The sequence below is a fragment of the Neopelma chrysocephalum genome, unplaced genomic scaffold (assembly GCF_003984885.1).
Source record: "Neopelma chrysocephalum unplaced genomic scaffold, ASM398488v2 Primary Assembly neopelma1_209, whole genome shotgun sequence".
NCBI classification, from domain to species: Eukaryota; Metazoa; Chordata; class Aves; order Passeriformes; family Pipridae; genus Neopelma; species Neopelma chrysocephalum.
This window is the reverse complement of record NW_020897871.1, coordinates 1348104-1363821: the sequence shown is the minus strand read 5'-3', so window position 1 is coordinate 1363821 and position 15718 is coordinate 1348104. Positions and strand designations below refer to the sequence as shown.

The window sequence follows — 15718 nt, the reverse complement described above, 5'->3', positions numbered from 1 at the left end:
CAGAATGGAGGTTTGATCTGTCAGAAGCGTTTGACCATCAGCGCTGAGTAGAGGGCTTTGGACTCGGTATGTAGGCCCGTATGCTGTTTTCAGGGCCTCATAGAATCCTCTGTGATCACCCATATCTGTGCATAATCGAGTTTTTTCAGCTAGATCGATCCACCACTTGTTCTGGATGTCACGGAGTTTCTGTTGGAGCTTGCTGCATGCAAGATGAAAGGCTGTTTTTCTAGCGTGACAGGATGGCAGTGCAAGGTGTGCTTGGTGAGCGGTTCTCTTCTTCCTCAACAATTCCTGGATCTCTTGATTGTTTTCATCAAACCAGTCCTTGTTCTTCTTGAGGGAGAACCCTAAGGATTCTTCAGAGGATTGCGGGATGCTGTTTTTAATATGGAGCCAAATTGTTTCAGGAGAGGAATCTGTAGAATCCATGGAGTGGTTTTCGAGCCTACTTCGGAGGTTTGCCTGGAATCTGTCTGTCACTGTAGCTGATTGGAGATTGTTAACTTGGAGTCTTCTCCTTGGGATACTGCCCCTTTTAGGTTTGAATTTGAGATTGAAATTGAGTTTACAGCACACAAACCGATGGTCTGTTTGGCATTCTGCGCTGGGCATCATGCGGGTGTGATGGACATCGCGGACATCTCTCCGTCGCACCAAGACATCGATGAGGTGCCAATGCTTAGACCTGGGGTGCATCCAGGTTGTCTTCAGACTATTTTTCTGCTGAAAGATAGTGTTAGTGATGGTGAGCTGTTGCTCCGCACAGAATTCTAGCAGAAGTTGACCATTATCGTTGCAGTTTCCAACACCATGCTTGCCTAATACTCCTTTCCAGGCTTCAAAATTCTTACCTACTCTGGCGTTGAAGTCAACAAGGATAATGATCTTATCATCTGCGGGCACCTTTTGGGTAAGGCAGCGCAGGTCAGTGTAAAATTTATCTTTTTCAGCAGGGTCAGCTTGGAGAGTTGGGGCGTATATACTAAAGAGGACAACGTGTTGCTTGTTGTGTAGTGGAAGGCGTAGGGAGATAATGCGATCAGAGTGACCTGTCAGCAGATTTTCGAGTTTAGGAACAATAGAGTTTTTGATCATGAAGCCAACTCCTGAGAGATGTTTTTTGGTTCTGGACTTACCTGACCAAAAGAGTGTGTAACCGGCACCATGTTCTCTGAGGCTGCCTTCCTCGTGAAGGTGAACTTCACTGAGAGCAGCAATGTCGATGTTGAGACAGTTCATGGGCAATTAGGCCAGAAGGACGCTCAGGACGTCCGCTATCCACAGAATTGACCATGGTTCTGATGTTCTAACATGCTAGAGTTAATTTAGGTACACCTTTGGAGGCAGGTGTGTGCCTTTGTCTTTTGCTCTTTGTGCGACCGCATTGGAAGAAGATGCCCGTTGGTCTGCGGTTAACCAACCGGGTGAAGGTGGAGATGAGCTTTGTTTAGGCCACCTTTTCTAGGCCCCTCTCCGAGTGGAGCAAGCAGTGCTGTCCTTGAAAAGGCTGCTTGGTCGTTCAGGGTGCTGCCCCAAGAGACTCTCATCTCCGGTCAGTCTCAAATGACCAATATCCTGAACCGCCTGCATGCAGGGTTGGGTCTGCGGCTCCCAGTGCACCTTTCACCTACCGTTTCGACCCTCGCCCGTCGCTACAGGACTTTTTGCATGTGGGTAAAGCCTTCAAGCCTGCGCAATGGATTTTTTAGGTGAGATGCAGTATGCGCGAAACTGAACCCACCCTTTAATCCTGAGGTTCATCTGCCAGGGCCGAGTGAGCTTGGATGGTGGTAGCGAGGTCCTCAGGACGTAGGTTTGATTAGAGTGACCTTCTCTTAGATGGATGGCCTTACAGGGCTAAGCGAGCTCCATCTGCCCGGGTTTGGGATTAGAGTTGTCCTTCTCCTAGGATGACTGCCAGAAGGCTAACGGGCTCATCCTGCCCAGGGATGTAGTTTATCTGGTCCTATGGTTTTGACCTGTCTGGCATGGGCGACCCTACCGAAGGCATGAACCATCGCCAGCATAGCTCACAACCACATAGGGGTACATAGGCTATGTTCCTGTTAGAACGATTTGGGCAAGTCTTTAATTTCCTACTTTACTATCACCTATGTATATACAATCTCAAGGAAATACCCAGGAACAACCCTTTGTCCTTTCCACCCTTTCAGGATGTAACAGAGCAAAGCAAGTGTATCCAGAACATGGCAAACCTGGGCAGTTGCCGCAGGTGAACCAAAAACAGACGAACAAACCAACCGTTCTGGCCCCCGTACCTGTCCAAGGCTGGGGTACCTTTCAAGGCCCCAGCCTGGCTGGGACCCCCATCACTCCAAAAGAACCCCCTATCCACCCTGACCTTATCCTTCCCCCACTGTGTCACCACATATCTTCAGGCACACTGCTCACCTGCGATATTTCATACAGGATTGCCCCGCTCACCCTCCCACCAGTCCGAGGACCCCCACGGCCCGCTCAACACCCTTCCCCTCTCCTCCCCCCCCCCTTCCCCCCCCAAACCTGGAACGGCAAACCTCTGTGTGCTCTGAAGCTCCCCTCTCCTCTTCCACGGGGGCACAGCACCTGCCGGCAAGGCTCCCCCTCTCTCTCCCTTCTCCCACTGGGGCCAGGGCGGGGGCCGACTGCGCGCGCGGCACGGGGACTTCCAGGGTGCCCATTAAAACACTTAATTGTTCACAATTATGCAGAACAACCTCGTAGGTGTATTCCAGTATTTTGTCTGGGGAGAAGAGGAGGTGGTAAAGTGAAAAAAAAAAGGGATATTTAAGATAATGTAAATTTAGTACCACAAAGAAGTAAAGTATGTTTTCATAGTGCAGGAGATCTGTTGCTTGTTTTAAGGTGAATTTTATGGAAAATTCATTTAACAGCCTTGGTTTGTATTCCCATTTTGGAAACATACTAACTAATATTGGCTGCCTGCAATCAGGCTTTTAAAAGTAGCTTCTCAGTCTGTTGCTCACGGTTGGATTAATGCATTCTTTCTGCAGTCCCGTTGATCCCATAAACTCAGTATGGTTACAGTCATATAGTAGGCAAAAAGATCAAAGTAATCCCGTAGTGGGGGGAAAGAGGATTCTTAGCCAAAACAAGCTGTTTGGCTTGTAAGCAATTGGAAGCCTTTGCTCTAGCACATCTGCCATGTCCCCAGCGTTCCAGAGCTCCATGGTGTGCCTCGTGTTCCTGTGACACCAGGGAAGTGACACAGGGCTTTGCTAATCCTGACTGGACTTGAAATAACAGGATTGGTTTGTACCAGATAGACTGGTTTGCAGGGGGCTATGTGTATATCTCTTCTTTTTCAAAGCACTGGGTTACAAATTATGAGATGCAACAGAGTGGGTGTGATTTGGAATTGGTCAAGAATTTGCTGCACTCTAAGAAACCAGTTGCTGGTCATGCTGTCTTCTGACAGCTTTGTGCTACCAGGCTGCAAAAAGGTTCACCCACCATAAGCAGCTTGTTAAAAGATTGCTTTCTTACTGGGAATGAAAAACCAACAGCAGAGCAAGTGGGCTTCCACTTTGTTACAGCCGGTCCAGCAGGACAGATAAAAGAAGGGAATATGAGGGAATTAAATAAGGAGACTTGATAGTTAGGACACAACTGTTTGCAAACCATCTGCTAGTCCAACAGATTTTGAAATTCTTTGGTCAAAAGCAATTTCAAAGCAATTTTGAAAAAGGCTTACAGAATCCAGAATCATGCAAGACCCTCCAAGCCCAAAATGTCTGCACAGGATCATCAGAATTCTTGTTTGTTCAGTTGTTTCTGTATTAATGGAAGTTTTACAGAAATAAATCTGACACTTGGACAAGTTTTCAACTGAATCTAGGTTGGACGTAGAATTGAAGCACTGTTACCTGAGTCACTGCATGAGGTTTGAGTGAAGCTGAGGCTGCCTCTTTTATTTAGAAAATTGTTAATGTATGGGCATAGCAAATGTGCTTGTAGGGGTCTGTTACTGCTGATGCACTTTCTGCTTTTTCATGTTAGTTTTCTGTCCATTTGAAACAAAACTAAACCTTAAATCTGATCTGCCTGCTGTATTTCTAGAACATAATTACCTTACCTATAATAACTAAATTTTGTCCTACTTGTGCTTTTATACCAATGCTTTTCTGGGTGATATTTATTTTTGTCTTATTTGATAATCATAATGGGGAAAGTGACAGGTATGATTATAATAATAATCATAGGGGAAACTGGCATGTAATATTTTAATAAGTATTTATTTTAATAAAGTATTCATTAAAATAACCTATAAAATATATAATAATACTATATAAAGTATTTATCTTTCCCAAGTTTTTGAACTATATAACATAAAATAGATCTGATATTCCATTATCTTTTATGCATTTAATACTGGCAACCATGTTCCTTTATTCATTTAGTTTCAACTTGTGTCTTCAGAGATTATTTTTCTAACTATATGAAAAGCATTCTTTCTGCGTAAGAGGAGAGAGGAGAAAGTTTTCCATTACTTCTGGATGCCTCCTCCACAAGATAGAAATGTTGTGTATACACCACAATATCTCCATGGAAGCAATGATGAGATTAGTGAGGTCACTGGATAAATCAAAACTTTAATGAATTAATATTTTGATTGCTTTTCAAGTTTTTTATTACTTATGTGTTGCAGACAGTGCAGGAGAGGGTCTGTTTACAGTAAAGATGTGTACAAAATACACATGTAAGATGACATAACGGCACGTGGGAAATGTGTTAGTTTTTTCTGCGAAATGTTATTTTCTGATAATGGGAATTGAGCTGGAAAGGATCCCTATTATTGGAATAATGCATATCTTGCTTGCCTTTGCCAGCTACACTTTGTGAAGGTGCAGTGTGGTTGATCAAACAGGAACATGCCATAGGTGTAGGATTGAAACGTGACCCGTATCTGAGTTAGGGGACCTTCCAATAATACTTTTTATTGTTATGGGATTCTCTGTCTCCTCTGAAAATGTTCTGTGCTCTTTAATCACTCAGTACAGCTTCAAGGATTTCTGTTGACCTTTTTTGTCCTTCTAGAATTTGGGGGTTTTTTTGAAAAGAAGAGAGAGATTTTTCCAGTTCTGGAGGGTATTCATCTGGCAGTCTCCTTTTGTAATATGATCTGCAAATGCCGAACTTAATTCCTTCTCCCACCCAAATTCTGTCTCCGTGAAGAGTGGTGGGATGATGGATGTTCACACAGGCTGTCAGAGCACACCTCCAGCAGTGTATCCCCTGTCTGACCAGGCAGATGGTTATGACTGGAGTTGCTTTTGAATATAAGGGTTATCTGGTTTTTGGGTGAATAGAACTGTGCCTTTATAGTTCAGCAGCTTTAAGCTGTTGGAATGTGTGTGCTGTTCCTGCCAGGAAGGTGTTGCTCTGTCAGCCATGGGCAGGGACTATAAAGAAGCATGAGGAGGAGGACGAGAAGGAGGAGGAGGACAGATTTATGGATATGTGGTGGGTATGGGCTAATTTGACAAAAATGATCCTTGTTTCAAGAGATGATTTAATCTTATGTTTGGATGTAAAGTAAAACACTGGAGCAGGATTTTTAGAGAGACTGTGAAATCTCAGAAATATTTAAAATTCAGCTGAACAAACCATTCTATGATTCTATGATGATTCTATTGACAGGACCCTGAGCAACTTGATTTAGTTAGTCCTGCTTTGAGGGAAGGGATGGACAAAATGATTTCCAGAAGTACCCTCCAATTGAGCTTGGTCTCTGATTCTGTGATCCCGTGTTAGAACACTGAGTGTACCTTAAGTACCATGTTCTATAAACTCTTTATTGTTTCTGAATTGTTTATTTCTGCAATTCACTTGAAAAGCTCATGTAGGTAAACTGCTGCTCATTTTTAATCAGTAACTATCAACTGTTTGATTGTGTGTGACCTGAGAGCTCATTTACAGGCCTTAGACAGCAGTTCTGCATCACCTGTGAATTAAAAAGATGCAGTGGAACATGGCAAGCTATTGATTTACAGCAGAACAAATAAAGTCTGTGCAGTTGGAATGGCATAGACTCAGGTGTATAAATTGTGTTAATTGTTGTGAAAGATCCATTTATGTTTACAATCCAGATTTCTTGTACGAGGATGCACAACCCATAAAAGTATATGTGCTTTTACATGTACATTGTCAGGGTTTTTGCAGGGTTTATAAATGTGATGAAAATAGACTTACACACAGCTTTATTTTTAATGTAAAACCTGGACACATCAAAGGAGGAAGATGATAGAAGAATTTGAATGTATAGTTTTATATACTATAATGTTTCATTTTCATTTCAGTCAAAGGGTTTCTGTCAGATCTAATCATTACTATGACAATATTTACATTAATTGTGGCTTCCTTCAAACACTGTTCTTTTTGGATAGTTGCCTTTTGGTGGTAGTAAAATGAAGTTTAAAATCCTACACAAAATAAAATAATGGCAATCATCAAAAGTGCTTGTGGAGGTGTGTTTGTTTTCACACTAGTTTGTTTTCAGTTTTAAGAACCTGAATAAAAGATTGAATAGTAGAAACTATCCTCTTAGGTACAGTCATTCCAACAACTCAAGTGCTGTGCCCTGAAAAATGGCCTTTTCAGCTTCAAAGCACTTTTAGATGAGAGAAATTGGTTTTGTGTTTGCTGCTTCTGGGGTTTTTTTCTTTTTTCCTTGTAAAACAAGAAACAATGGAAGGAAGTGTATCTCAGCCATTCTTATACCAGAAAAACCATAGTGTGCATTTTTTTGTTTGTTTTTTTTTATTGTATTGTTTCGTTAACTGTTAGTCATGTTCAAACAAAATTCTTTTTATGAACGTTTTCATATAATATTCAAATGAATATCTAGGAAAGCTGCAATAAAACTAGAAGGGACTAAATACTATCTAGTGCCGTTATTTGTGTATCTGTTTGGAATGTATTACTGGAGATATGAAAAAGGCTTTCAAGCTAAAAGTTTATTTGTAAATAAATACTTTCTTTACTGTTTACTTGCCTTTTTCTGGTTTGTTCTTAAAAATAGCTTTCAAAGTATTTGGTACCTTGAGATGCTAGTTCTATAAGATATTTAGGCAAAGGTCTGATTTCAGGTGTGTGAGCTAAACTCAGGTGCTCAGGAGCTTCCTGCATCTGCCTTTTGACCACCTGTTGCTCAAATGTAGGTAGGTCACACAAAGCCCATCTTGGAAAAGGATATTTTCAGAGAAAGACTTTGATCCCTCTTTCCCAAGCTCCTGGAAAACTGGTGCTGGATAAAAAGGATACAAAAATGAATAAAGAGTAAAGGGACAGAAAATAAACCTCAAGGCATTGATAGAATGGAGAACATCAGAGGAAGCAAGAAAGCAAGGAAATGTCCTGGAAGGCAATGCCAGGATTCTTAAGCACACTGCAGCTGCCAAGATAGAAATCAGGGGGGTTGTTTTGAGAGGGGTAACACTTGAGTTTTGTATGAAAAGTGAGACCACTCATGGATGGAGCTCTGAGTAACCTGATCTATTGGAGGGTGTCCCTGCCCACGGCAGAGGCCTGGAACGAAGTTTTTAAGGTCCCTTCCAACCCAAACCATTCCATGATTCTAAGTATTGTACATCTATTTAAAAAAATTGCATGCAAGAGAAACTTGAAGAATTGTTGCTGTTGGTTGAGATCAAAATGAGAATGCCCCAACACCTTGATAAACTGTGGGCTGAAAGTTTAGAATTTTGGAAAGACTGTAAGGGTAAATCAAACATCAGTCAGGGGCACCATCATTGAAAAAAAAAAATGAAGTTGATGGATTTGATTTTATTGCAAGATAGTAAACCATTCAGACAGGAAAGTCTTTGAGGGCAGAGACAGAAAAACAGAACTTGTGGAGGTACTAGGAATGCCAGGAATTTGGCAACCAGGTCAACTAGCTAGGATAGGACCACTGTGTACAGGGATCAGGAGAAGTTATCCACTCTTTTCTCTACCTGATATTTGAATAAGGCAGCTTGAAGAAAGAAATGCAGTTTTTCTAATCCTTGACTTCGAATTTTTTTTTTTAAGTTTAATTTGTTTCTGTGCATTTAAGTTTGCGATTTGTGTGTCAACGGAAGTAAAAAGTATCTGATGGATAGTTTTTCAGATTATAGCCAAAGCTGACTCTAGATGTAGTTTAATTATACAAAGTTAGAAGCCAGTTCTGAAAAAAAAACAAACATGGGGGAACTACTGTGATAGTTGTAGGATAAGGTCTTGCACTGGGAGCACAGGTGGATCCTTGTTTTAAGTGCATCCCTTTGGTTCTTAGACAGCATATGTACTTGACTGTGGAGTGCACTGAACAGGCTCTGACATGCAACCAGGTCTAAATTCTGAGCAAAGGAAAATGCTTCTGTTGGTCTAGAGCACTCTTCATGTTGTTTGTTCATTTATGGCTTTTTTTTTTTTCCTGTGGGAAAGGGGAATGGGGAAGGAATTGTTGAATATGCAAAATGCTTGAAGTGTTTTCGGTTTCAACAAGGTGAAGGGTAGTGCTTACTGTGCAACCAGGACCCAAGATGAAAGGAGAGTGCTGAACTTCATAATTATCCCCCTTGGTCTATACTGTAAAGTCTGAAAAAGTTGCAGGTTAGAACCTGCAGCTATTTAATGAATTTCAAGGTGCAATTTCATTTTTTGGGCATTCCTGAAAGATGCAGCCAGTAGACCAAGAGGTGTGTTCATGCAGCCTGCTCTGTGTAGTTCGTTTCTAGTACAAGTACATTTAACCACCAATGCATAAGTTGTAAAGTAATTTAGGCTGCCCGTAGTTCTGATGTATTGTCCTTGTGGTACAGCGTAGAACAAGAACATGTTTAACCTCATATCTATCAAAAAGCTCACATTTTATAGCTATAAAATAATTTAGTTGCTTTAAATTTAAACAGATGCTTGAATATATTCTTTTTTTCATTAAATTTCCTGTTTGTTTCTAAATCACAGACTAAGATTTGATAAGCCTTAATTGATCTGGGAAGCCGTGTGTTCTCATGTGATACTCAGCTGTGCTGTTTGATTGACATAACATTTAATTTTCAGCCCATGAATTTTACTCTTTACTCCTCACCATATCTGAAGCGTTTATTAACGTAGTAAACACTGTGGTTTACATAATAAAACTATTCCAGATTCTACTAAGCAGAGTGTTTTGGTACATGTGCATGTAAATTTATCTCAGTTGTGTGTAGAAAATGGTACGTGTGGGGGTTGTTTGTTGGGGGTTTGTTTGGCAGTTTGGAGGCAAGAAACTTTTAAGAATCCCCTAAAGGTACATTTATATTTCTTGCAAGTTTATTTATAAGATCAACAGTTGTTATCTGTTTGAATCACATATGTTAATTCGAAGATGCAAAGCCACTACCTGCCTCAGTAGGTGAACACCAATTTTGGAACCATTGTGGAAGTTCAGTTGCAGGTACCAGGTGTTACTGTTGTATGGAGGAAATGCAAAACTCTCTATTCAGTGGGATTTATTGAATTCTACAGTCTGGAACTGTGTAAAATCAGTCAGTGGAAACTTGTGAACAGTTAATACACAGGGCTTTTTTTTCCCCCCCTACTCTTCCTATTACTTAGGAAAATAATGCTTGTAACTTCAAGAAAACAAGTGTGGGAATTCTGCTCTTATCCTGAATAGGCATAATTTGCATGTGAAATTTAAGAACTTCTACAAAGAATTTTGAATATAAAAGCACATATTTGAAGGAACAGGTGCATTCAGAGAATCTGCCCAGATTTGTGCAGGCTGGGGTGGGGTTGACAGCTGGTTTATTATCTTCCCATTTTGTGACTTCTCCTGTCGTTGCCTGTAGCTGCGTTGGGTTTGACTCACCAGGTGTGCTCAGGACAGAGAAATGAGAACAAAATCCAGATTAACAGCTTGGTTTGGATATCAGATTCTTGCCATGACAGTCATTTTAGGTGTTAGCTTTCATGGCTTTCTGTATTTCATTATTTCCCCTCTTAAAAGGTTCACTTTGCATAGTCATAGTCTATTATAGTTTAAATGTCTTTCATGAAACATATAGTTGCTTTTAGTTAAGAGCCTGTGGTAATTTAGCTGTCACTATTGACATCTCACACGACTTCCTTTGCACAATACCCTGTAGCTTTTCTTGAAGTTAATTTGCAGTTGTTAACTTCTGTATTAAATTTTTCCCTTTTGTTTCATGTTTTCTCTTCCCTCTGCATGTCATTTATTAAGGTACCTGTACTTTGTTCTTTATGAACCATAGTAACATTTGACACACAATTCTGTGTCCCAGTCCTGGAAGTCTCCAAGGCCAGGTTGGAAAGGGCTTGGAGCAACCTAGTCTAGTGGAAGGTGTCCCTGCCCATGGGAGGGGTATGGAACAAGATGACCTTTAAGGTCCCTTCCAACCCAAACCATTCTATGGTTTGATGGTTCTGACTGCTCTGATAGTTGGATGAAGTGTAAACTGTCTTATAAAACTGTCTGTTCTCCTGGAGTTGAAATAATAGCATAGTTTTCAAGCATTTTTAAAAAAATCCTCCTCAATCCAAGATGTTTGAGTAGTGGTTAAATACTTGTGAACATCTGTTGCAGTTGTTTTGCAAATATTTTTTTGTTAAAAGCCTCCTAGAAAAGAACTGTGCTTGATAGGAGAGAATTTGTTTGTCATTCTTTTCACTTTTTTTTATGAGCCTATATTCCTAATAGGCTGGGGATGTGCTTGGGCTGTCAAGTTCCCTGGGCCCTCCAAGGGTTGCCTGTCATACACCAGTAAGGCCAAACTCAGGGAAGCACTTTCTGCCCTCTAGTTCCAAGAAAAGCCATGGCAGTGCCGTTGGAGCTGCTGTCTGGGTTGTGCAGGGTGACAGAGCAGCACTGCACAGGAGATGGGGAGAGCAAAACAGCTCTCCAGGCTTTGCAGGAATCATAGAATCATGGAGCTGCCAGTTCCTGGATGGAAGGATTTGCCTGTCACAAAATTACTGATGTAGCTGGTACCTGATCAGCCTTTCTCTGTACAAAACAAATAACCCAACAGGGAGTGTGCTCTCCTGCCCACCCACACTGCTTGGATCAGGGCGATGTTGGGACGGCTTGGAGTGGAGGAGCTGGATACACTCCCTGTGGGTCTCTTGTGGAGATAAAGGAGACTCTTTAGGGCTGTCAGCTGACTCCTTTCACTTTGCCTTTGAATCACCTCATGGTGTATTTTTAAAAGTATTCATTGTACTGCTGTGCCTGAGGTGTGTTAGGCAAGGTTGCAGTCTATGGGCTTTGTTTTCAGGGGATTGGAGTAGGCCAGACAGAGAGGGACTATCTGTCTAAACTTGGGATTTCTGCTTTTCTCTGGCTTGAATCATACCATAAACTCTATTTAAAGATTTTGTTTTTTATATTTATTTTCCACATCCTTGACCCTGACTGGTGAGCTGGACATTTGTGTTTGCCTTGGCAAGCTCCAAGCTGCTCATCTAGGGCAGGATGAAAACTTTTTTTTTCCTTTTGTAAACAAACTGTTCCTTCAGTATTTTCCATAAGGATTTACACCACCATTTTGCAACGCTTCTAGGAATCAAGAAAATCTCGCCATTCGGAGTTTTCATTTTACACAGCTTGTAGCAAAGCAGTGAAAAGTTTGATTTTGTGTTTTCCAAGTTGGGATTTGAAGAGCTTTTTTCAGAATGTTTTTTAATTCCAGAAATACTACGTTGGTTTTTTTCAAAGAGATTTCTTAAAGCTAAAGGTCAATAGGCATTGTTGCCTGTCTAGAAACAGGGTTATTTGTATTTTTTATTGGTCTATCCAGTGCAATGAGAACAGTGCCCCATTGTCCCAGGCACTGTATACATGTAAAGTACTGCTTTGTGCCCTGAAGAATTTACAGCCTAAATAACTTCACATTCTGTTATGGGGTTTTTTTGATATATTTTAGTGGTCAGGATGTAAAATGAGAAAATAACTCAGCTGGCAATTTTATGCCAACACACAAGTTATGTTTTGGAACAAATTAACTAAATTTCATTTTCCCAGGGACATAGGGCTGCTGCTCCTTTTGTCAGGTGAGGGACTTCCTCCTCTCCTGAAAGCTCTATGCTCTAGAAATTGCATTCTTCGTACTCAGAAAGACTTGTCATGGTACTCCAGCAGTGTTGCAGATAATTTGGGCAAGTTTGAAATACCCCAAGTCACAGATGAAGTTTTATGTATTATAAACTTAGTATTGTGATATTTTTAAGTCCAACTCAAAGCTGAGTACCCACGTTAGTCCTGAGCCTAAGCCTGCCAAGTGGAAGGAGGGTATTTGCCAGGAGCTAAACCTCCGAAAAATCATAGTCTCATAAGTGCCCTCCTGTTTCTCTGGAAGAAAAAGCTTGTGCTGTATATTCAGAATACATTACTCCTCCCAAAATAGTTCTGCTAGCAAGTCCCTGTATTTTCCCTCAGATCTGCTGCCTGGGAACTGCTCTGAATTTCCAACATTTACCTTAGGGTGTTCACAAGGATACTAGATTCCTTGATGGTCTATGCAAATACTCATTTCTTTCCCCCATCTATAACCTCTTACTGAACAAGGGCAAGTTGGAAAGTAAAAGTATGATCCTACTGTACTGCAGAAAAAAATCTGTAGTTTTTAATTTTTTTAAACAATAGAAAAGTACAAATTTCCATATAACTTCTTGTCTTTAAGCTGCTGTTTATGAGATTGATATTTGAGTGTAAAGTGAAGTATGGGATGTCTTGAAAGTTTTCTGCAATGTTTAGTAAATTATGCTGGTTATTAAAAGTTATTACTCACATTAAGTATGTGCCAGTGAGTCAGCAAACCAAAACAAAATGTCTGGTTTTTGGTCTAAGTCTTACTGTAAATGATTCTAAATAGCAAATAGCCGAAGTGACAAATGCTGAAAAGTATATGTTTAAAAATATCCCAAGATGACAAATAATTAATGGTGTGTAGGTTGTTAACAGAACAGAAGAACACTGAATTTTATGGAAAGCTCCATTGGTGCTAGTTAACAGTTCATAAAATGCTATTTATTCTTCCTTTTCAAGTAATTTAAATGGTAATTTGAATTTATAAAAGTATATTAAAAGCGTATTTCAAGTCCACAGACTAAAATTACACTTCCTTTTTGTTGCAGATCTGGGACATGAGTGATGATGAAACAATCTGAAATCAGCTGGATAAGGAGGAGGATGACCTGGACTGCAGCCCTGCCTTTATCTGTTACCTGACAAGTTAATGATTGCTTACCCATTCTGACTGCTGCAAATACAAATATAATCCACAGTTTGGCATTAATAACTTCACCTTAAAAGCAGTCTGTTATGGACAGAATTGTCCATGTTTTTATTTTTATTTCGTAAATAACTAAAGCAGTGTGGTTATGTTTAAACTTGGTCTTCTTTTTTTTTTTGTTAGTTTCTAAATATGGCTTACATGTAAAATACACTGCTTAAATAAGCTTTGGAGGTTTATTTGTCCCAAGTTTTATTTTGCTTGTCAGTGGACATGTGTAAGCAGCATGTATTTTTTCATCTTTCCCAGATTTGTGCCCCTTTAGTTGGAATCTGTTGTTAGGACTGAGCATGTTCTGCTACTGGGAATTAAACTTCATCTTTAAAGGAGAGTGGGAGTGGGTAAGAACCCACATCTCCTGCTTCCACCACATTGCTTTTGTCTCCAAGCACATATTTATAGTACAGTTGTTCTTGATGTGTCAGTGCAGGTGTTATTCTCTGTAAAGATCTCATCATTTCGTGCTATGGCAACAATGTAGTTTAACTTATTTTGCACAGAAAAGACCAGAATGCATTTTTATGATGATGAAGCTTTCCTAAAGTTCAGAGAAGGCTCTGTTAATATAGTAAAAAAAAAAAGTGTTTTAGGAGGTGGATCACTGATTCAGTCAAAACTTCTAGAAAAATACTTAAATGAAATAAGAAATTGGTTCTCTGACTTTGCTGTTCTTGGATGTGGTCCTCCAGTACTTTATAGGTGTTAAAAAAGAGCAATTGTGAGATTTTTTTTTTTATTCATTTAAGTCTTTCCATTTTTACAGCATCAAGAATGGTTCCAGAGATTATGGCTGAGCACACGCAGTAGTTTGAGAATCCTCAAGTTTAACAGATAACTTTAGGAAAAGGACTTTTAAAATAGCAAAATAAATTACTACAAAATTGAATCTATTGCTTTTAACATGGAATAGATTTTAGAAGGATATTTGAAATCTCTTTTATAGCTTTATATTGTGGGGTTTATGGGCTAACTCACTAAGAAAAAATGCAAATTGCTTAATCTGCCAAGCAGTCTCTATTTCCCATATATATTATGAAAAGTAGTTGCTCAATCCAATTATTTTAGTTCCTTAAAATAAGCTCTGAATATTTTTTGTAGAGAATTTCACAGCTTCTCTCTATGCCACATCAGAAGTTCATTCAGGTCAAGGATATCTGCAACTCCCATATTCTGACCATAAAAGAAGATTTATTGAAACATGCTGGGGTTTGCACCAAGTGTCTAAAATAGTGATTATTTGTATTTATTTTAACTATCATATTCATATATTTACATGATTTTTCATGTCGCATAGTGTTTAGTTTAATTAACTTCATTGTAATATAAAAATATATATTAATGCAATATATTTTTGAAAGGCTAGTAATGATAGCAAACTGATCTTTTGGAGGTCAGGCACTGAACACTAAGATTGATAACATTCCATGTAAATTTTTTAAGCAGTTTGTTAAATTATATAATTAGTTTGGAGCTCAAATTACTTCCATGTTGTTATCCATGCCGTTATCCATCCAGCTGGAGCCATGGAGCAGGGTTGTTTAAAGGGAATAATCTGCTTTTTTATCTTTTGGAGTTGCTGACCCTTGGCGTGTGAATGTCTTTGCAGAATTTGATTATCTAAAACCTGAAAGCTGAATCTGATAAACATTAATAATTATTTTAAATATCTGAAACTCTGCTTATCCTGTTAAAGTTACCGTGTAGCTTTGCATTGGAAGTATCTGTTGAAGTGCAGAAGAGCACAAGGCAGAAAGGTTCAAAACTCAGGGTTAATGTAATGTTTCCTTACCTCTGTATTTTCAGTAACATACAGCTCTCTCAGACTGAGCTGTTTCCTGAACATATGCTCCCCAGATGTCTCTGATGTTCAAAAACACTTCAGTTTGACTTGGAATAACTTCTGTTTTCTAACTATAATGTTGTTTTCTTTCTCCTTGTGGACCAGAATTCCTCTTCTTTTGCTTTTACTCAGTTTCTAGGCATTTACTGAGTGAGGAATTGTGAGAATCCATTCAAATGAATGAATGCACATTCACATATATTAGCAGATAAACACATTTACTTGCTGGCTTGTATGCACTTAATGACAGGATTTCAGCACAGTCCTCAGCTCCAGTTATTGCTGGTTAACGGAGGAAGCTAAATTTTCCCTTCCTTCATGAAGGAGGTAGGATTTTAATGTTATTTGTACTGCCATGACGTCAGTGAAGAACCCAAACTCATACTTTTGCTGTAGAACCCAACAGCTAGTGTGGCTTTTCAGGTGTAAAACAAATCTGTTGGGAGGAGGGAATGAGCAGCCTCAGAGGAACCTACTCATCTTCCTCAACTATCTAACAGAAATGTAATGGCATTATAGGACTGTGGGGGTGGGAACTGTGACACCTACATACCTCATCTGGGACCATTTAATA

The 15718-nt window shown here is 39.7% G+C and overlaps 1 protein-coding gene across 2 annotated transcripts in view; it reads left to right on the top strand.

The window, feature by feature from the left end:
* Positions 1-15368, top strand: part of ATG7 (autophagy related 7) — a 107399-nt gene extending 92031 nt beyond the window's left edge. For both annotated transcript variants that reach the window (XM_027703117.1, XM_027703118.1), the window contains one exon: positions 13147-15368. In XM_027703117.1, coding sequence (XP_027558918.1) covers positions 13147-13179 — 33 coding nt within the window. In that variant the 3' untranslated portion in view covers positions 13180-15368. The remainder of the gene's footprint in view (positions 1-13146) is intronic.
* Positions 15369-15718: the final 350 nt, after the last annotated feature.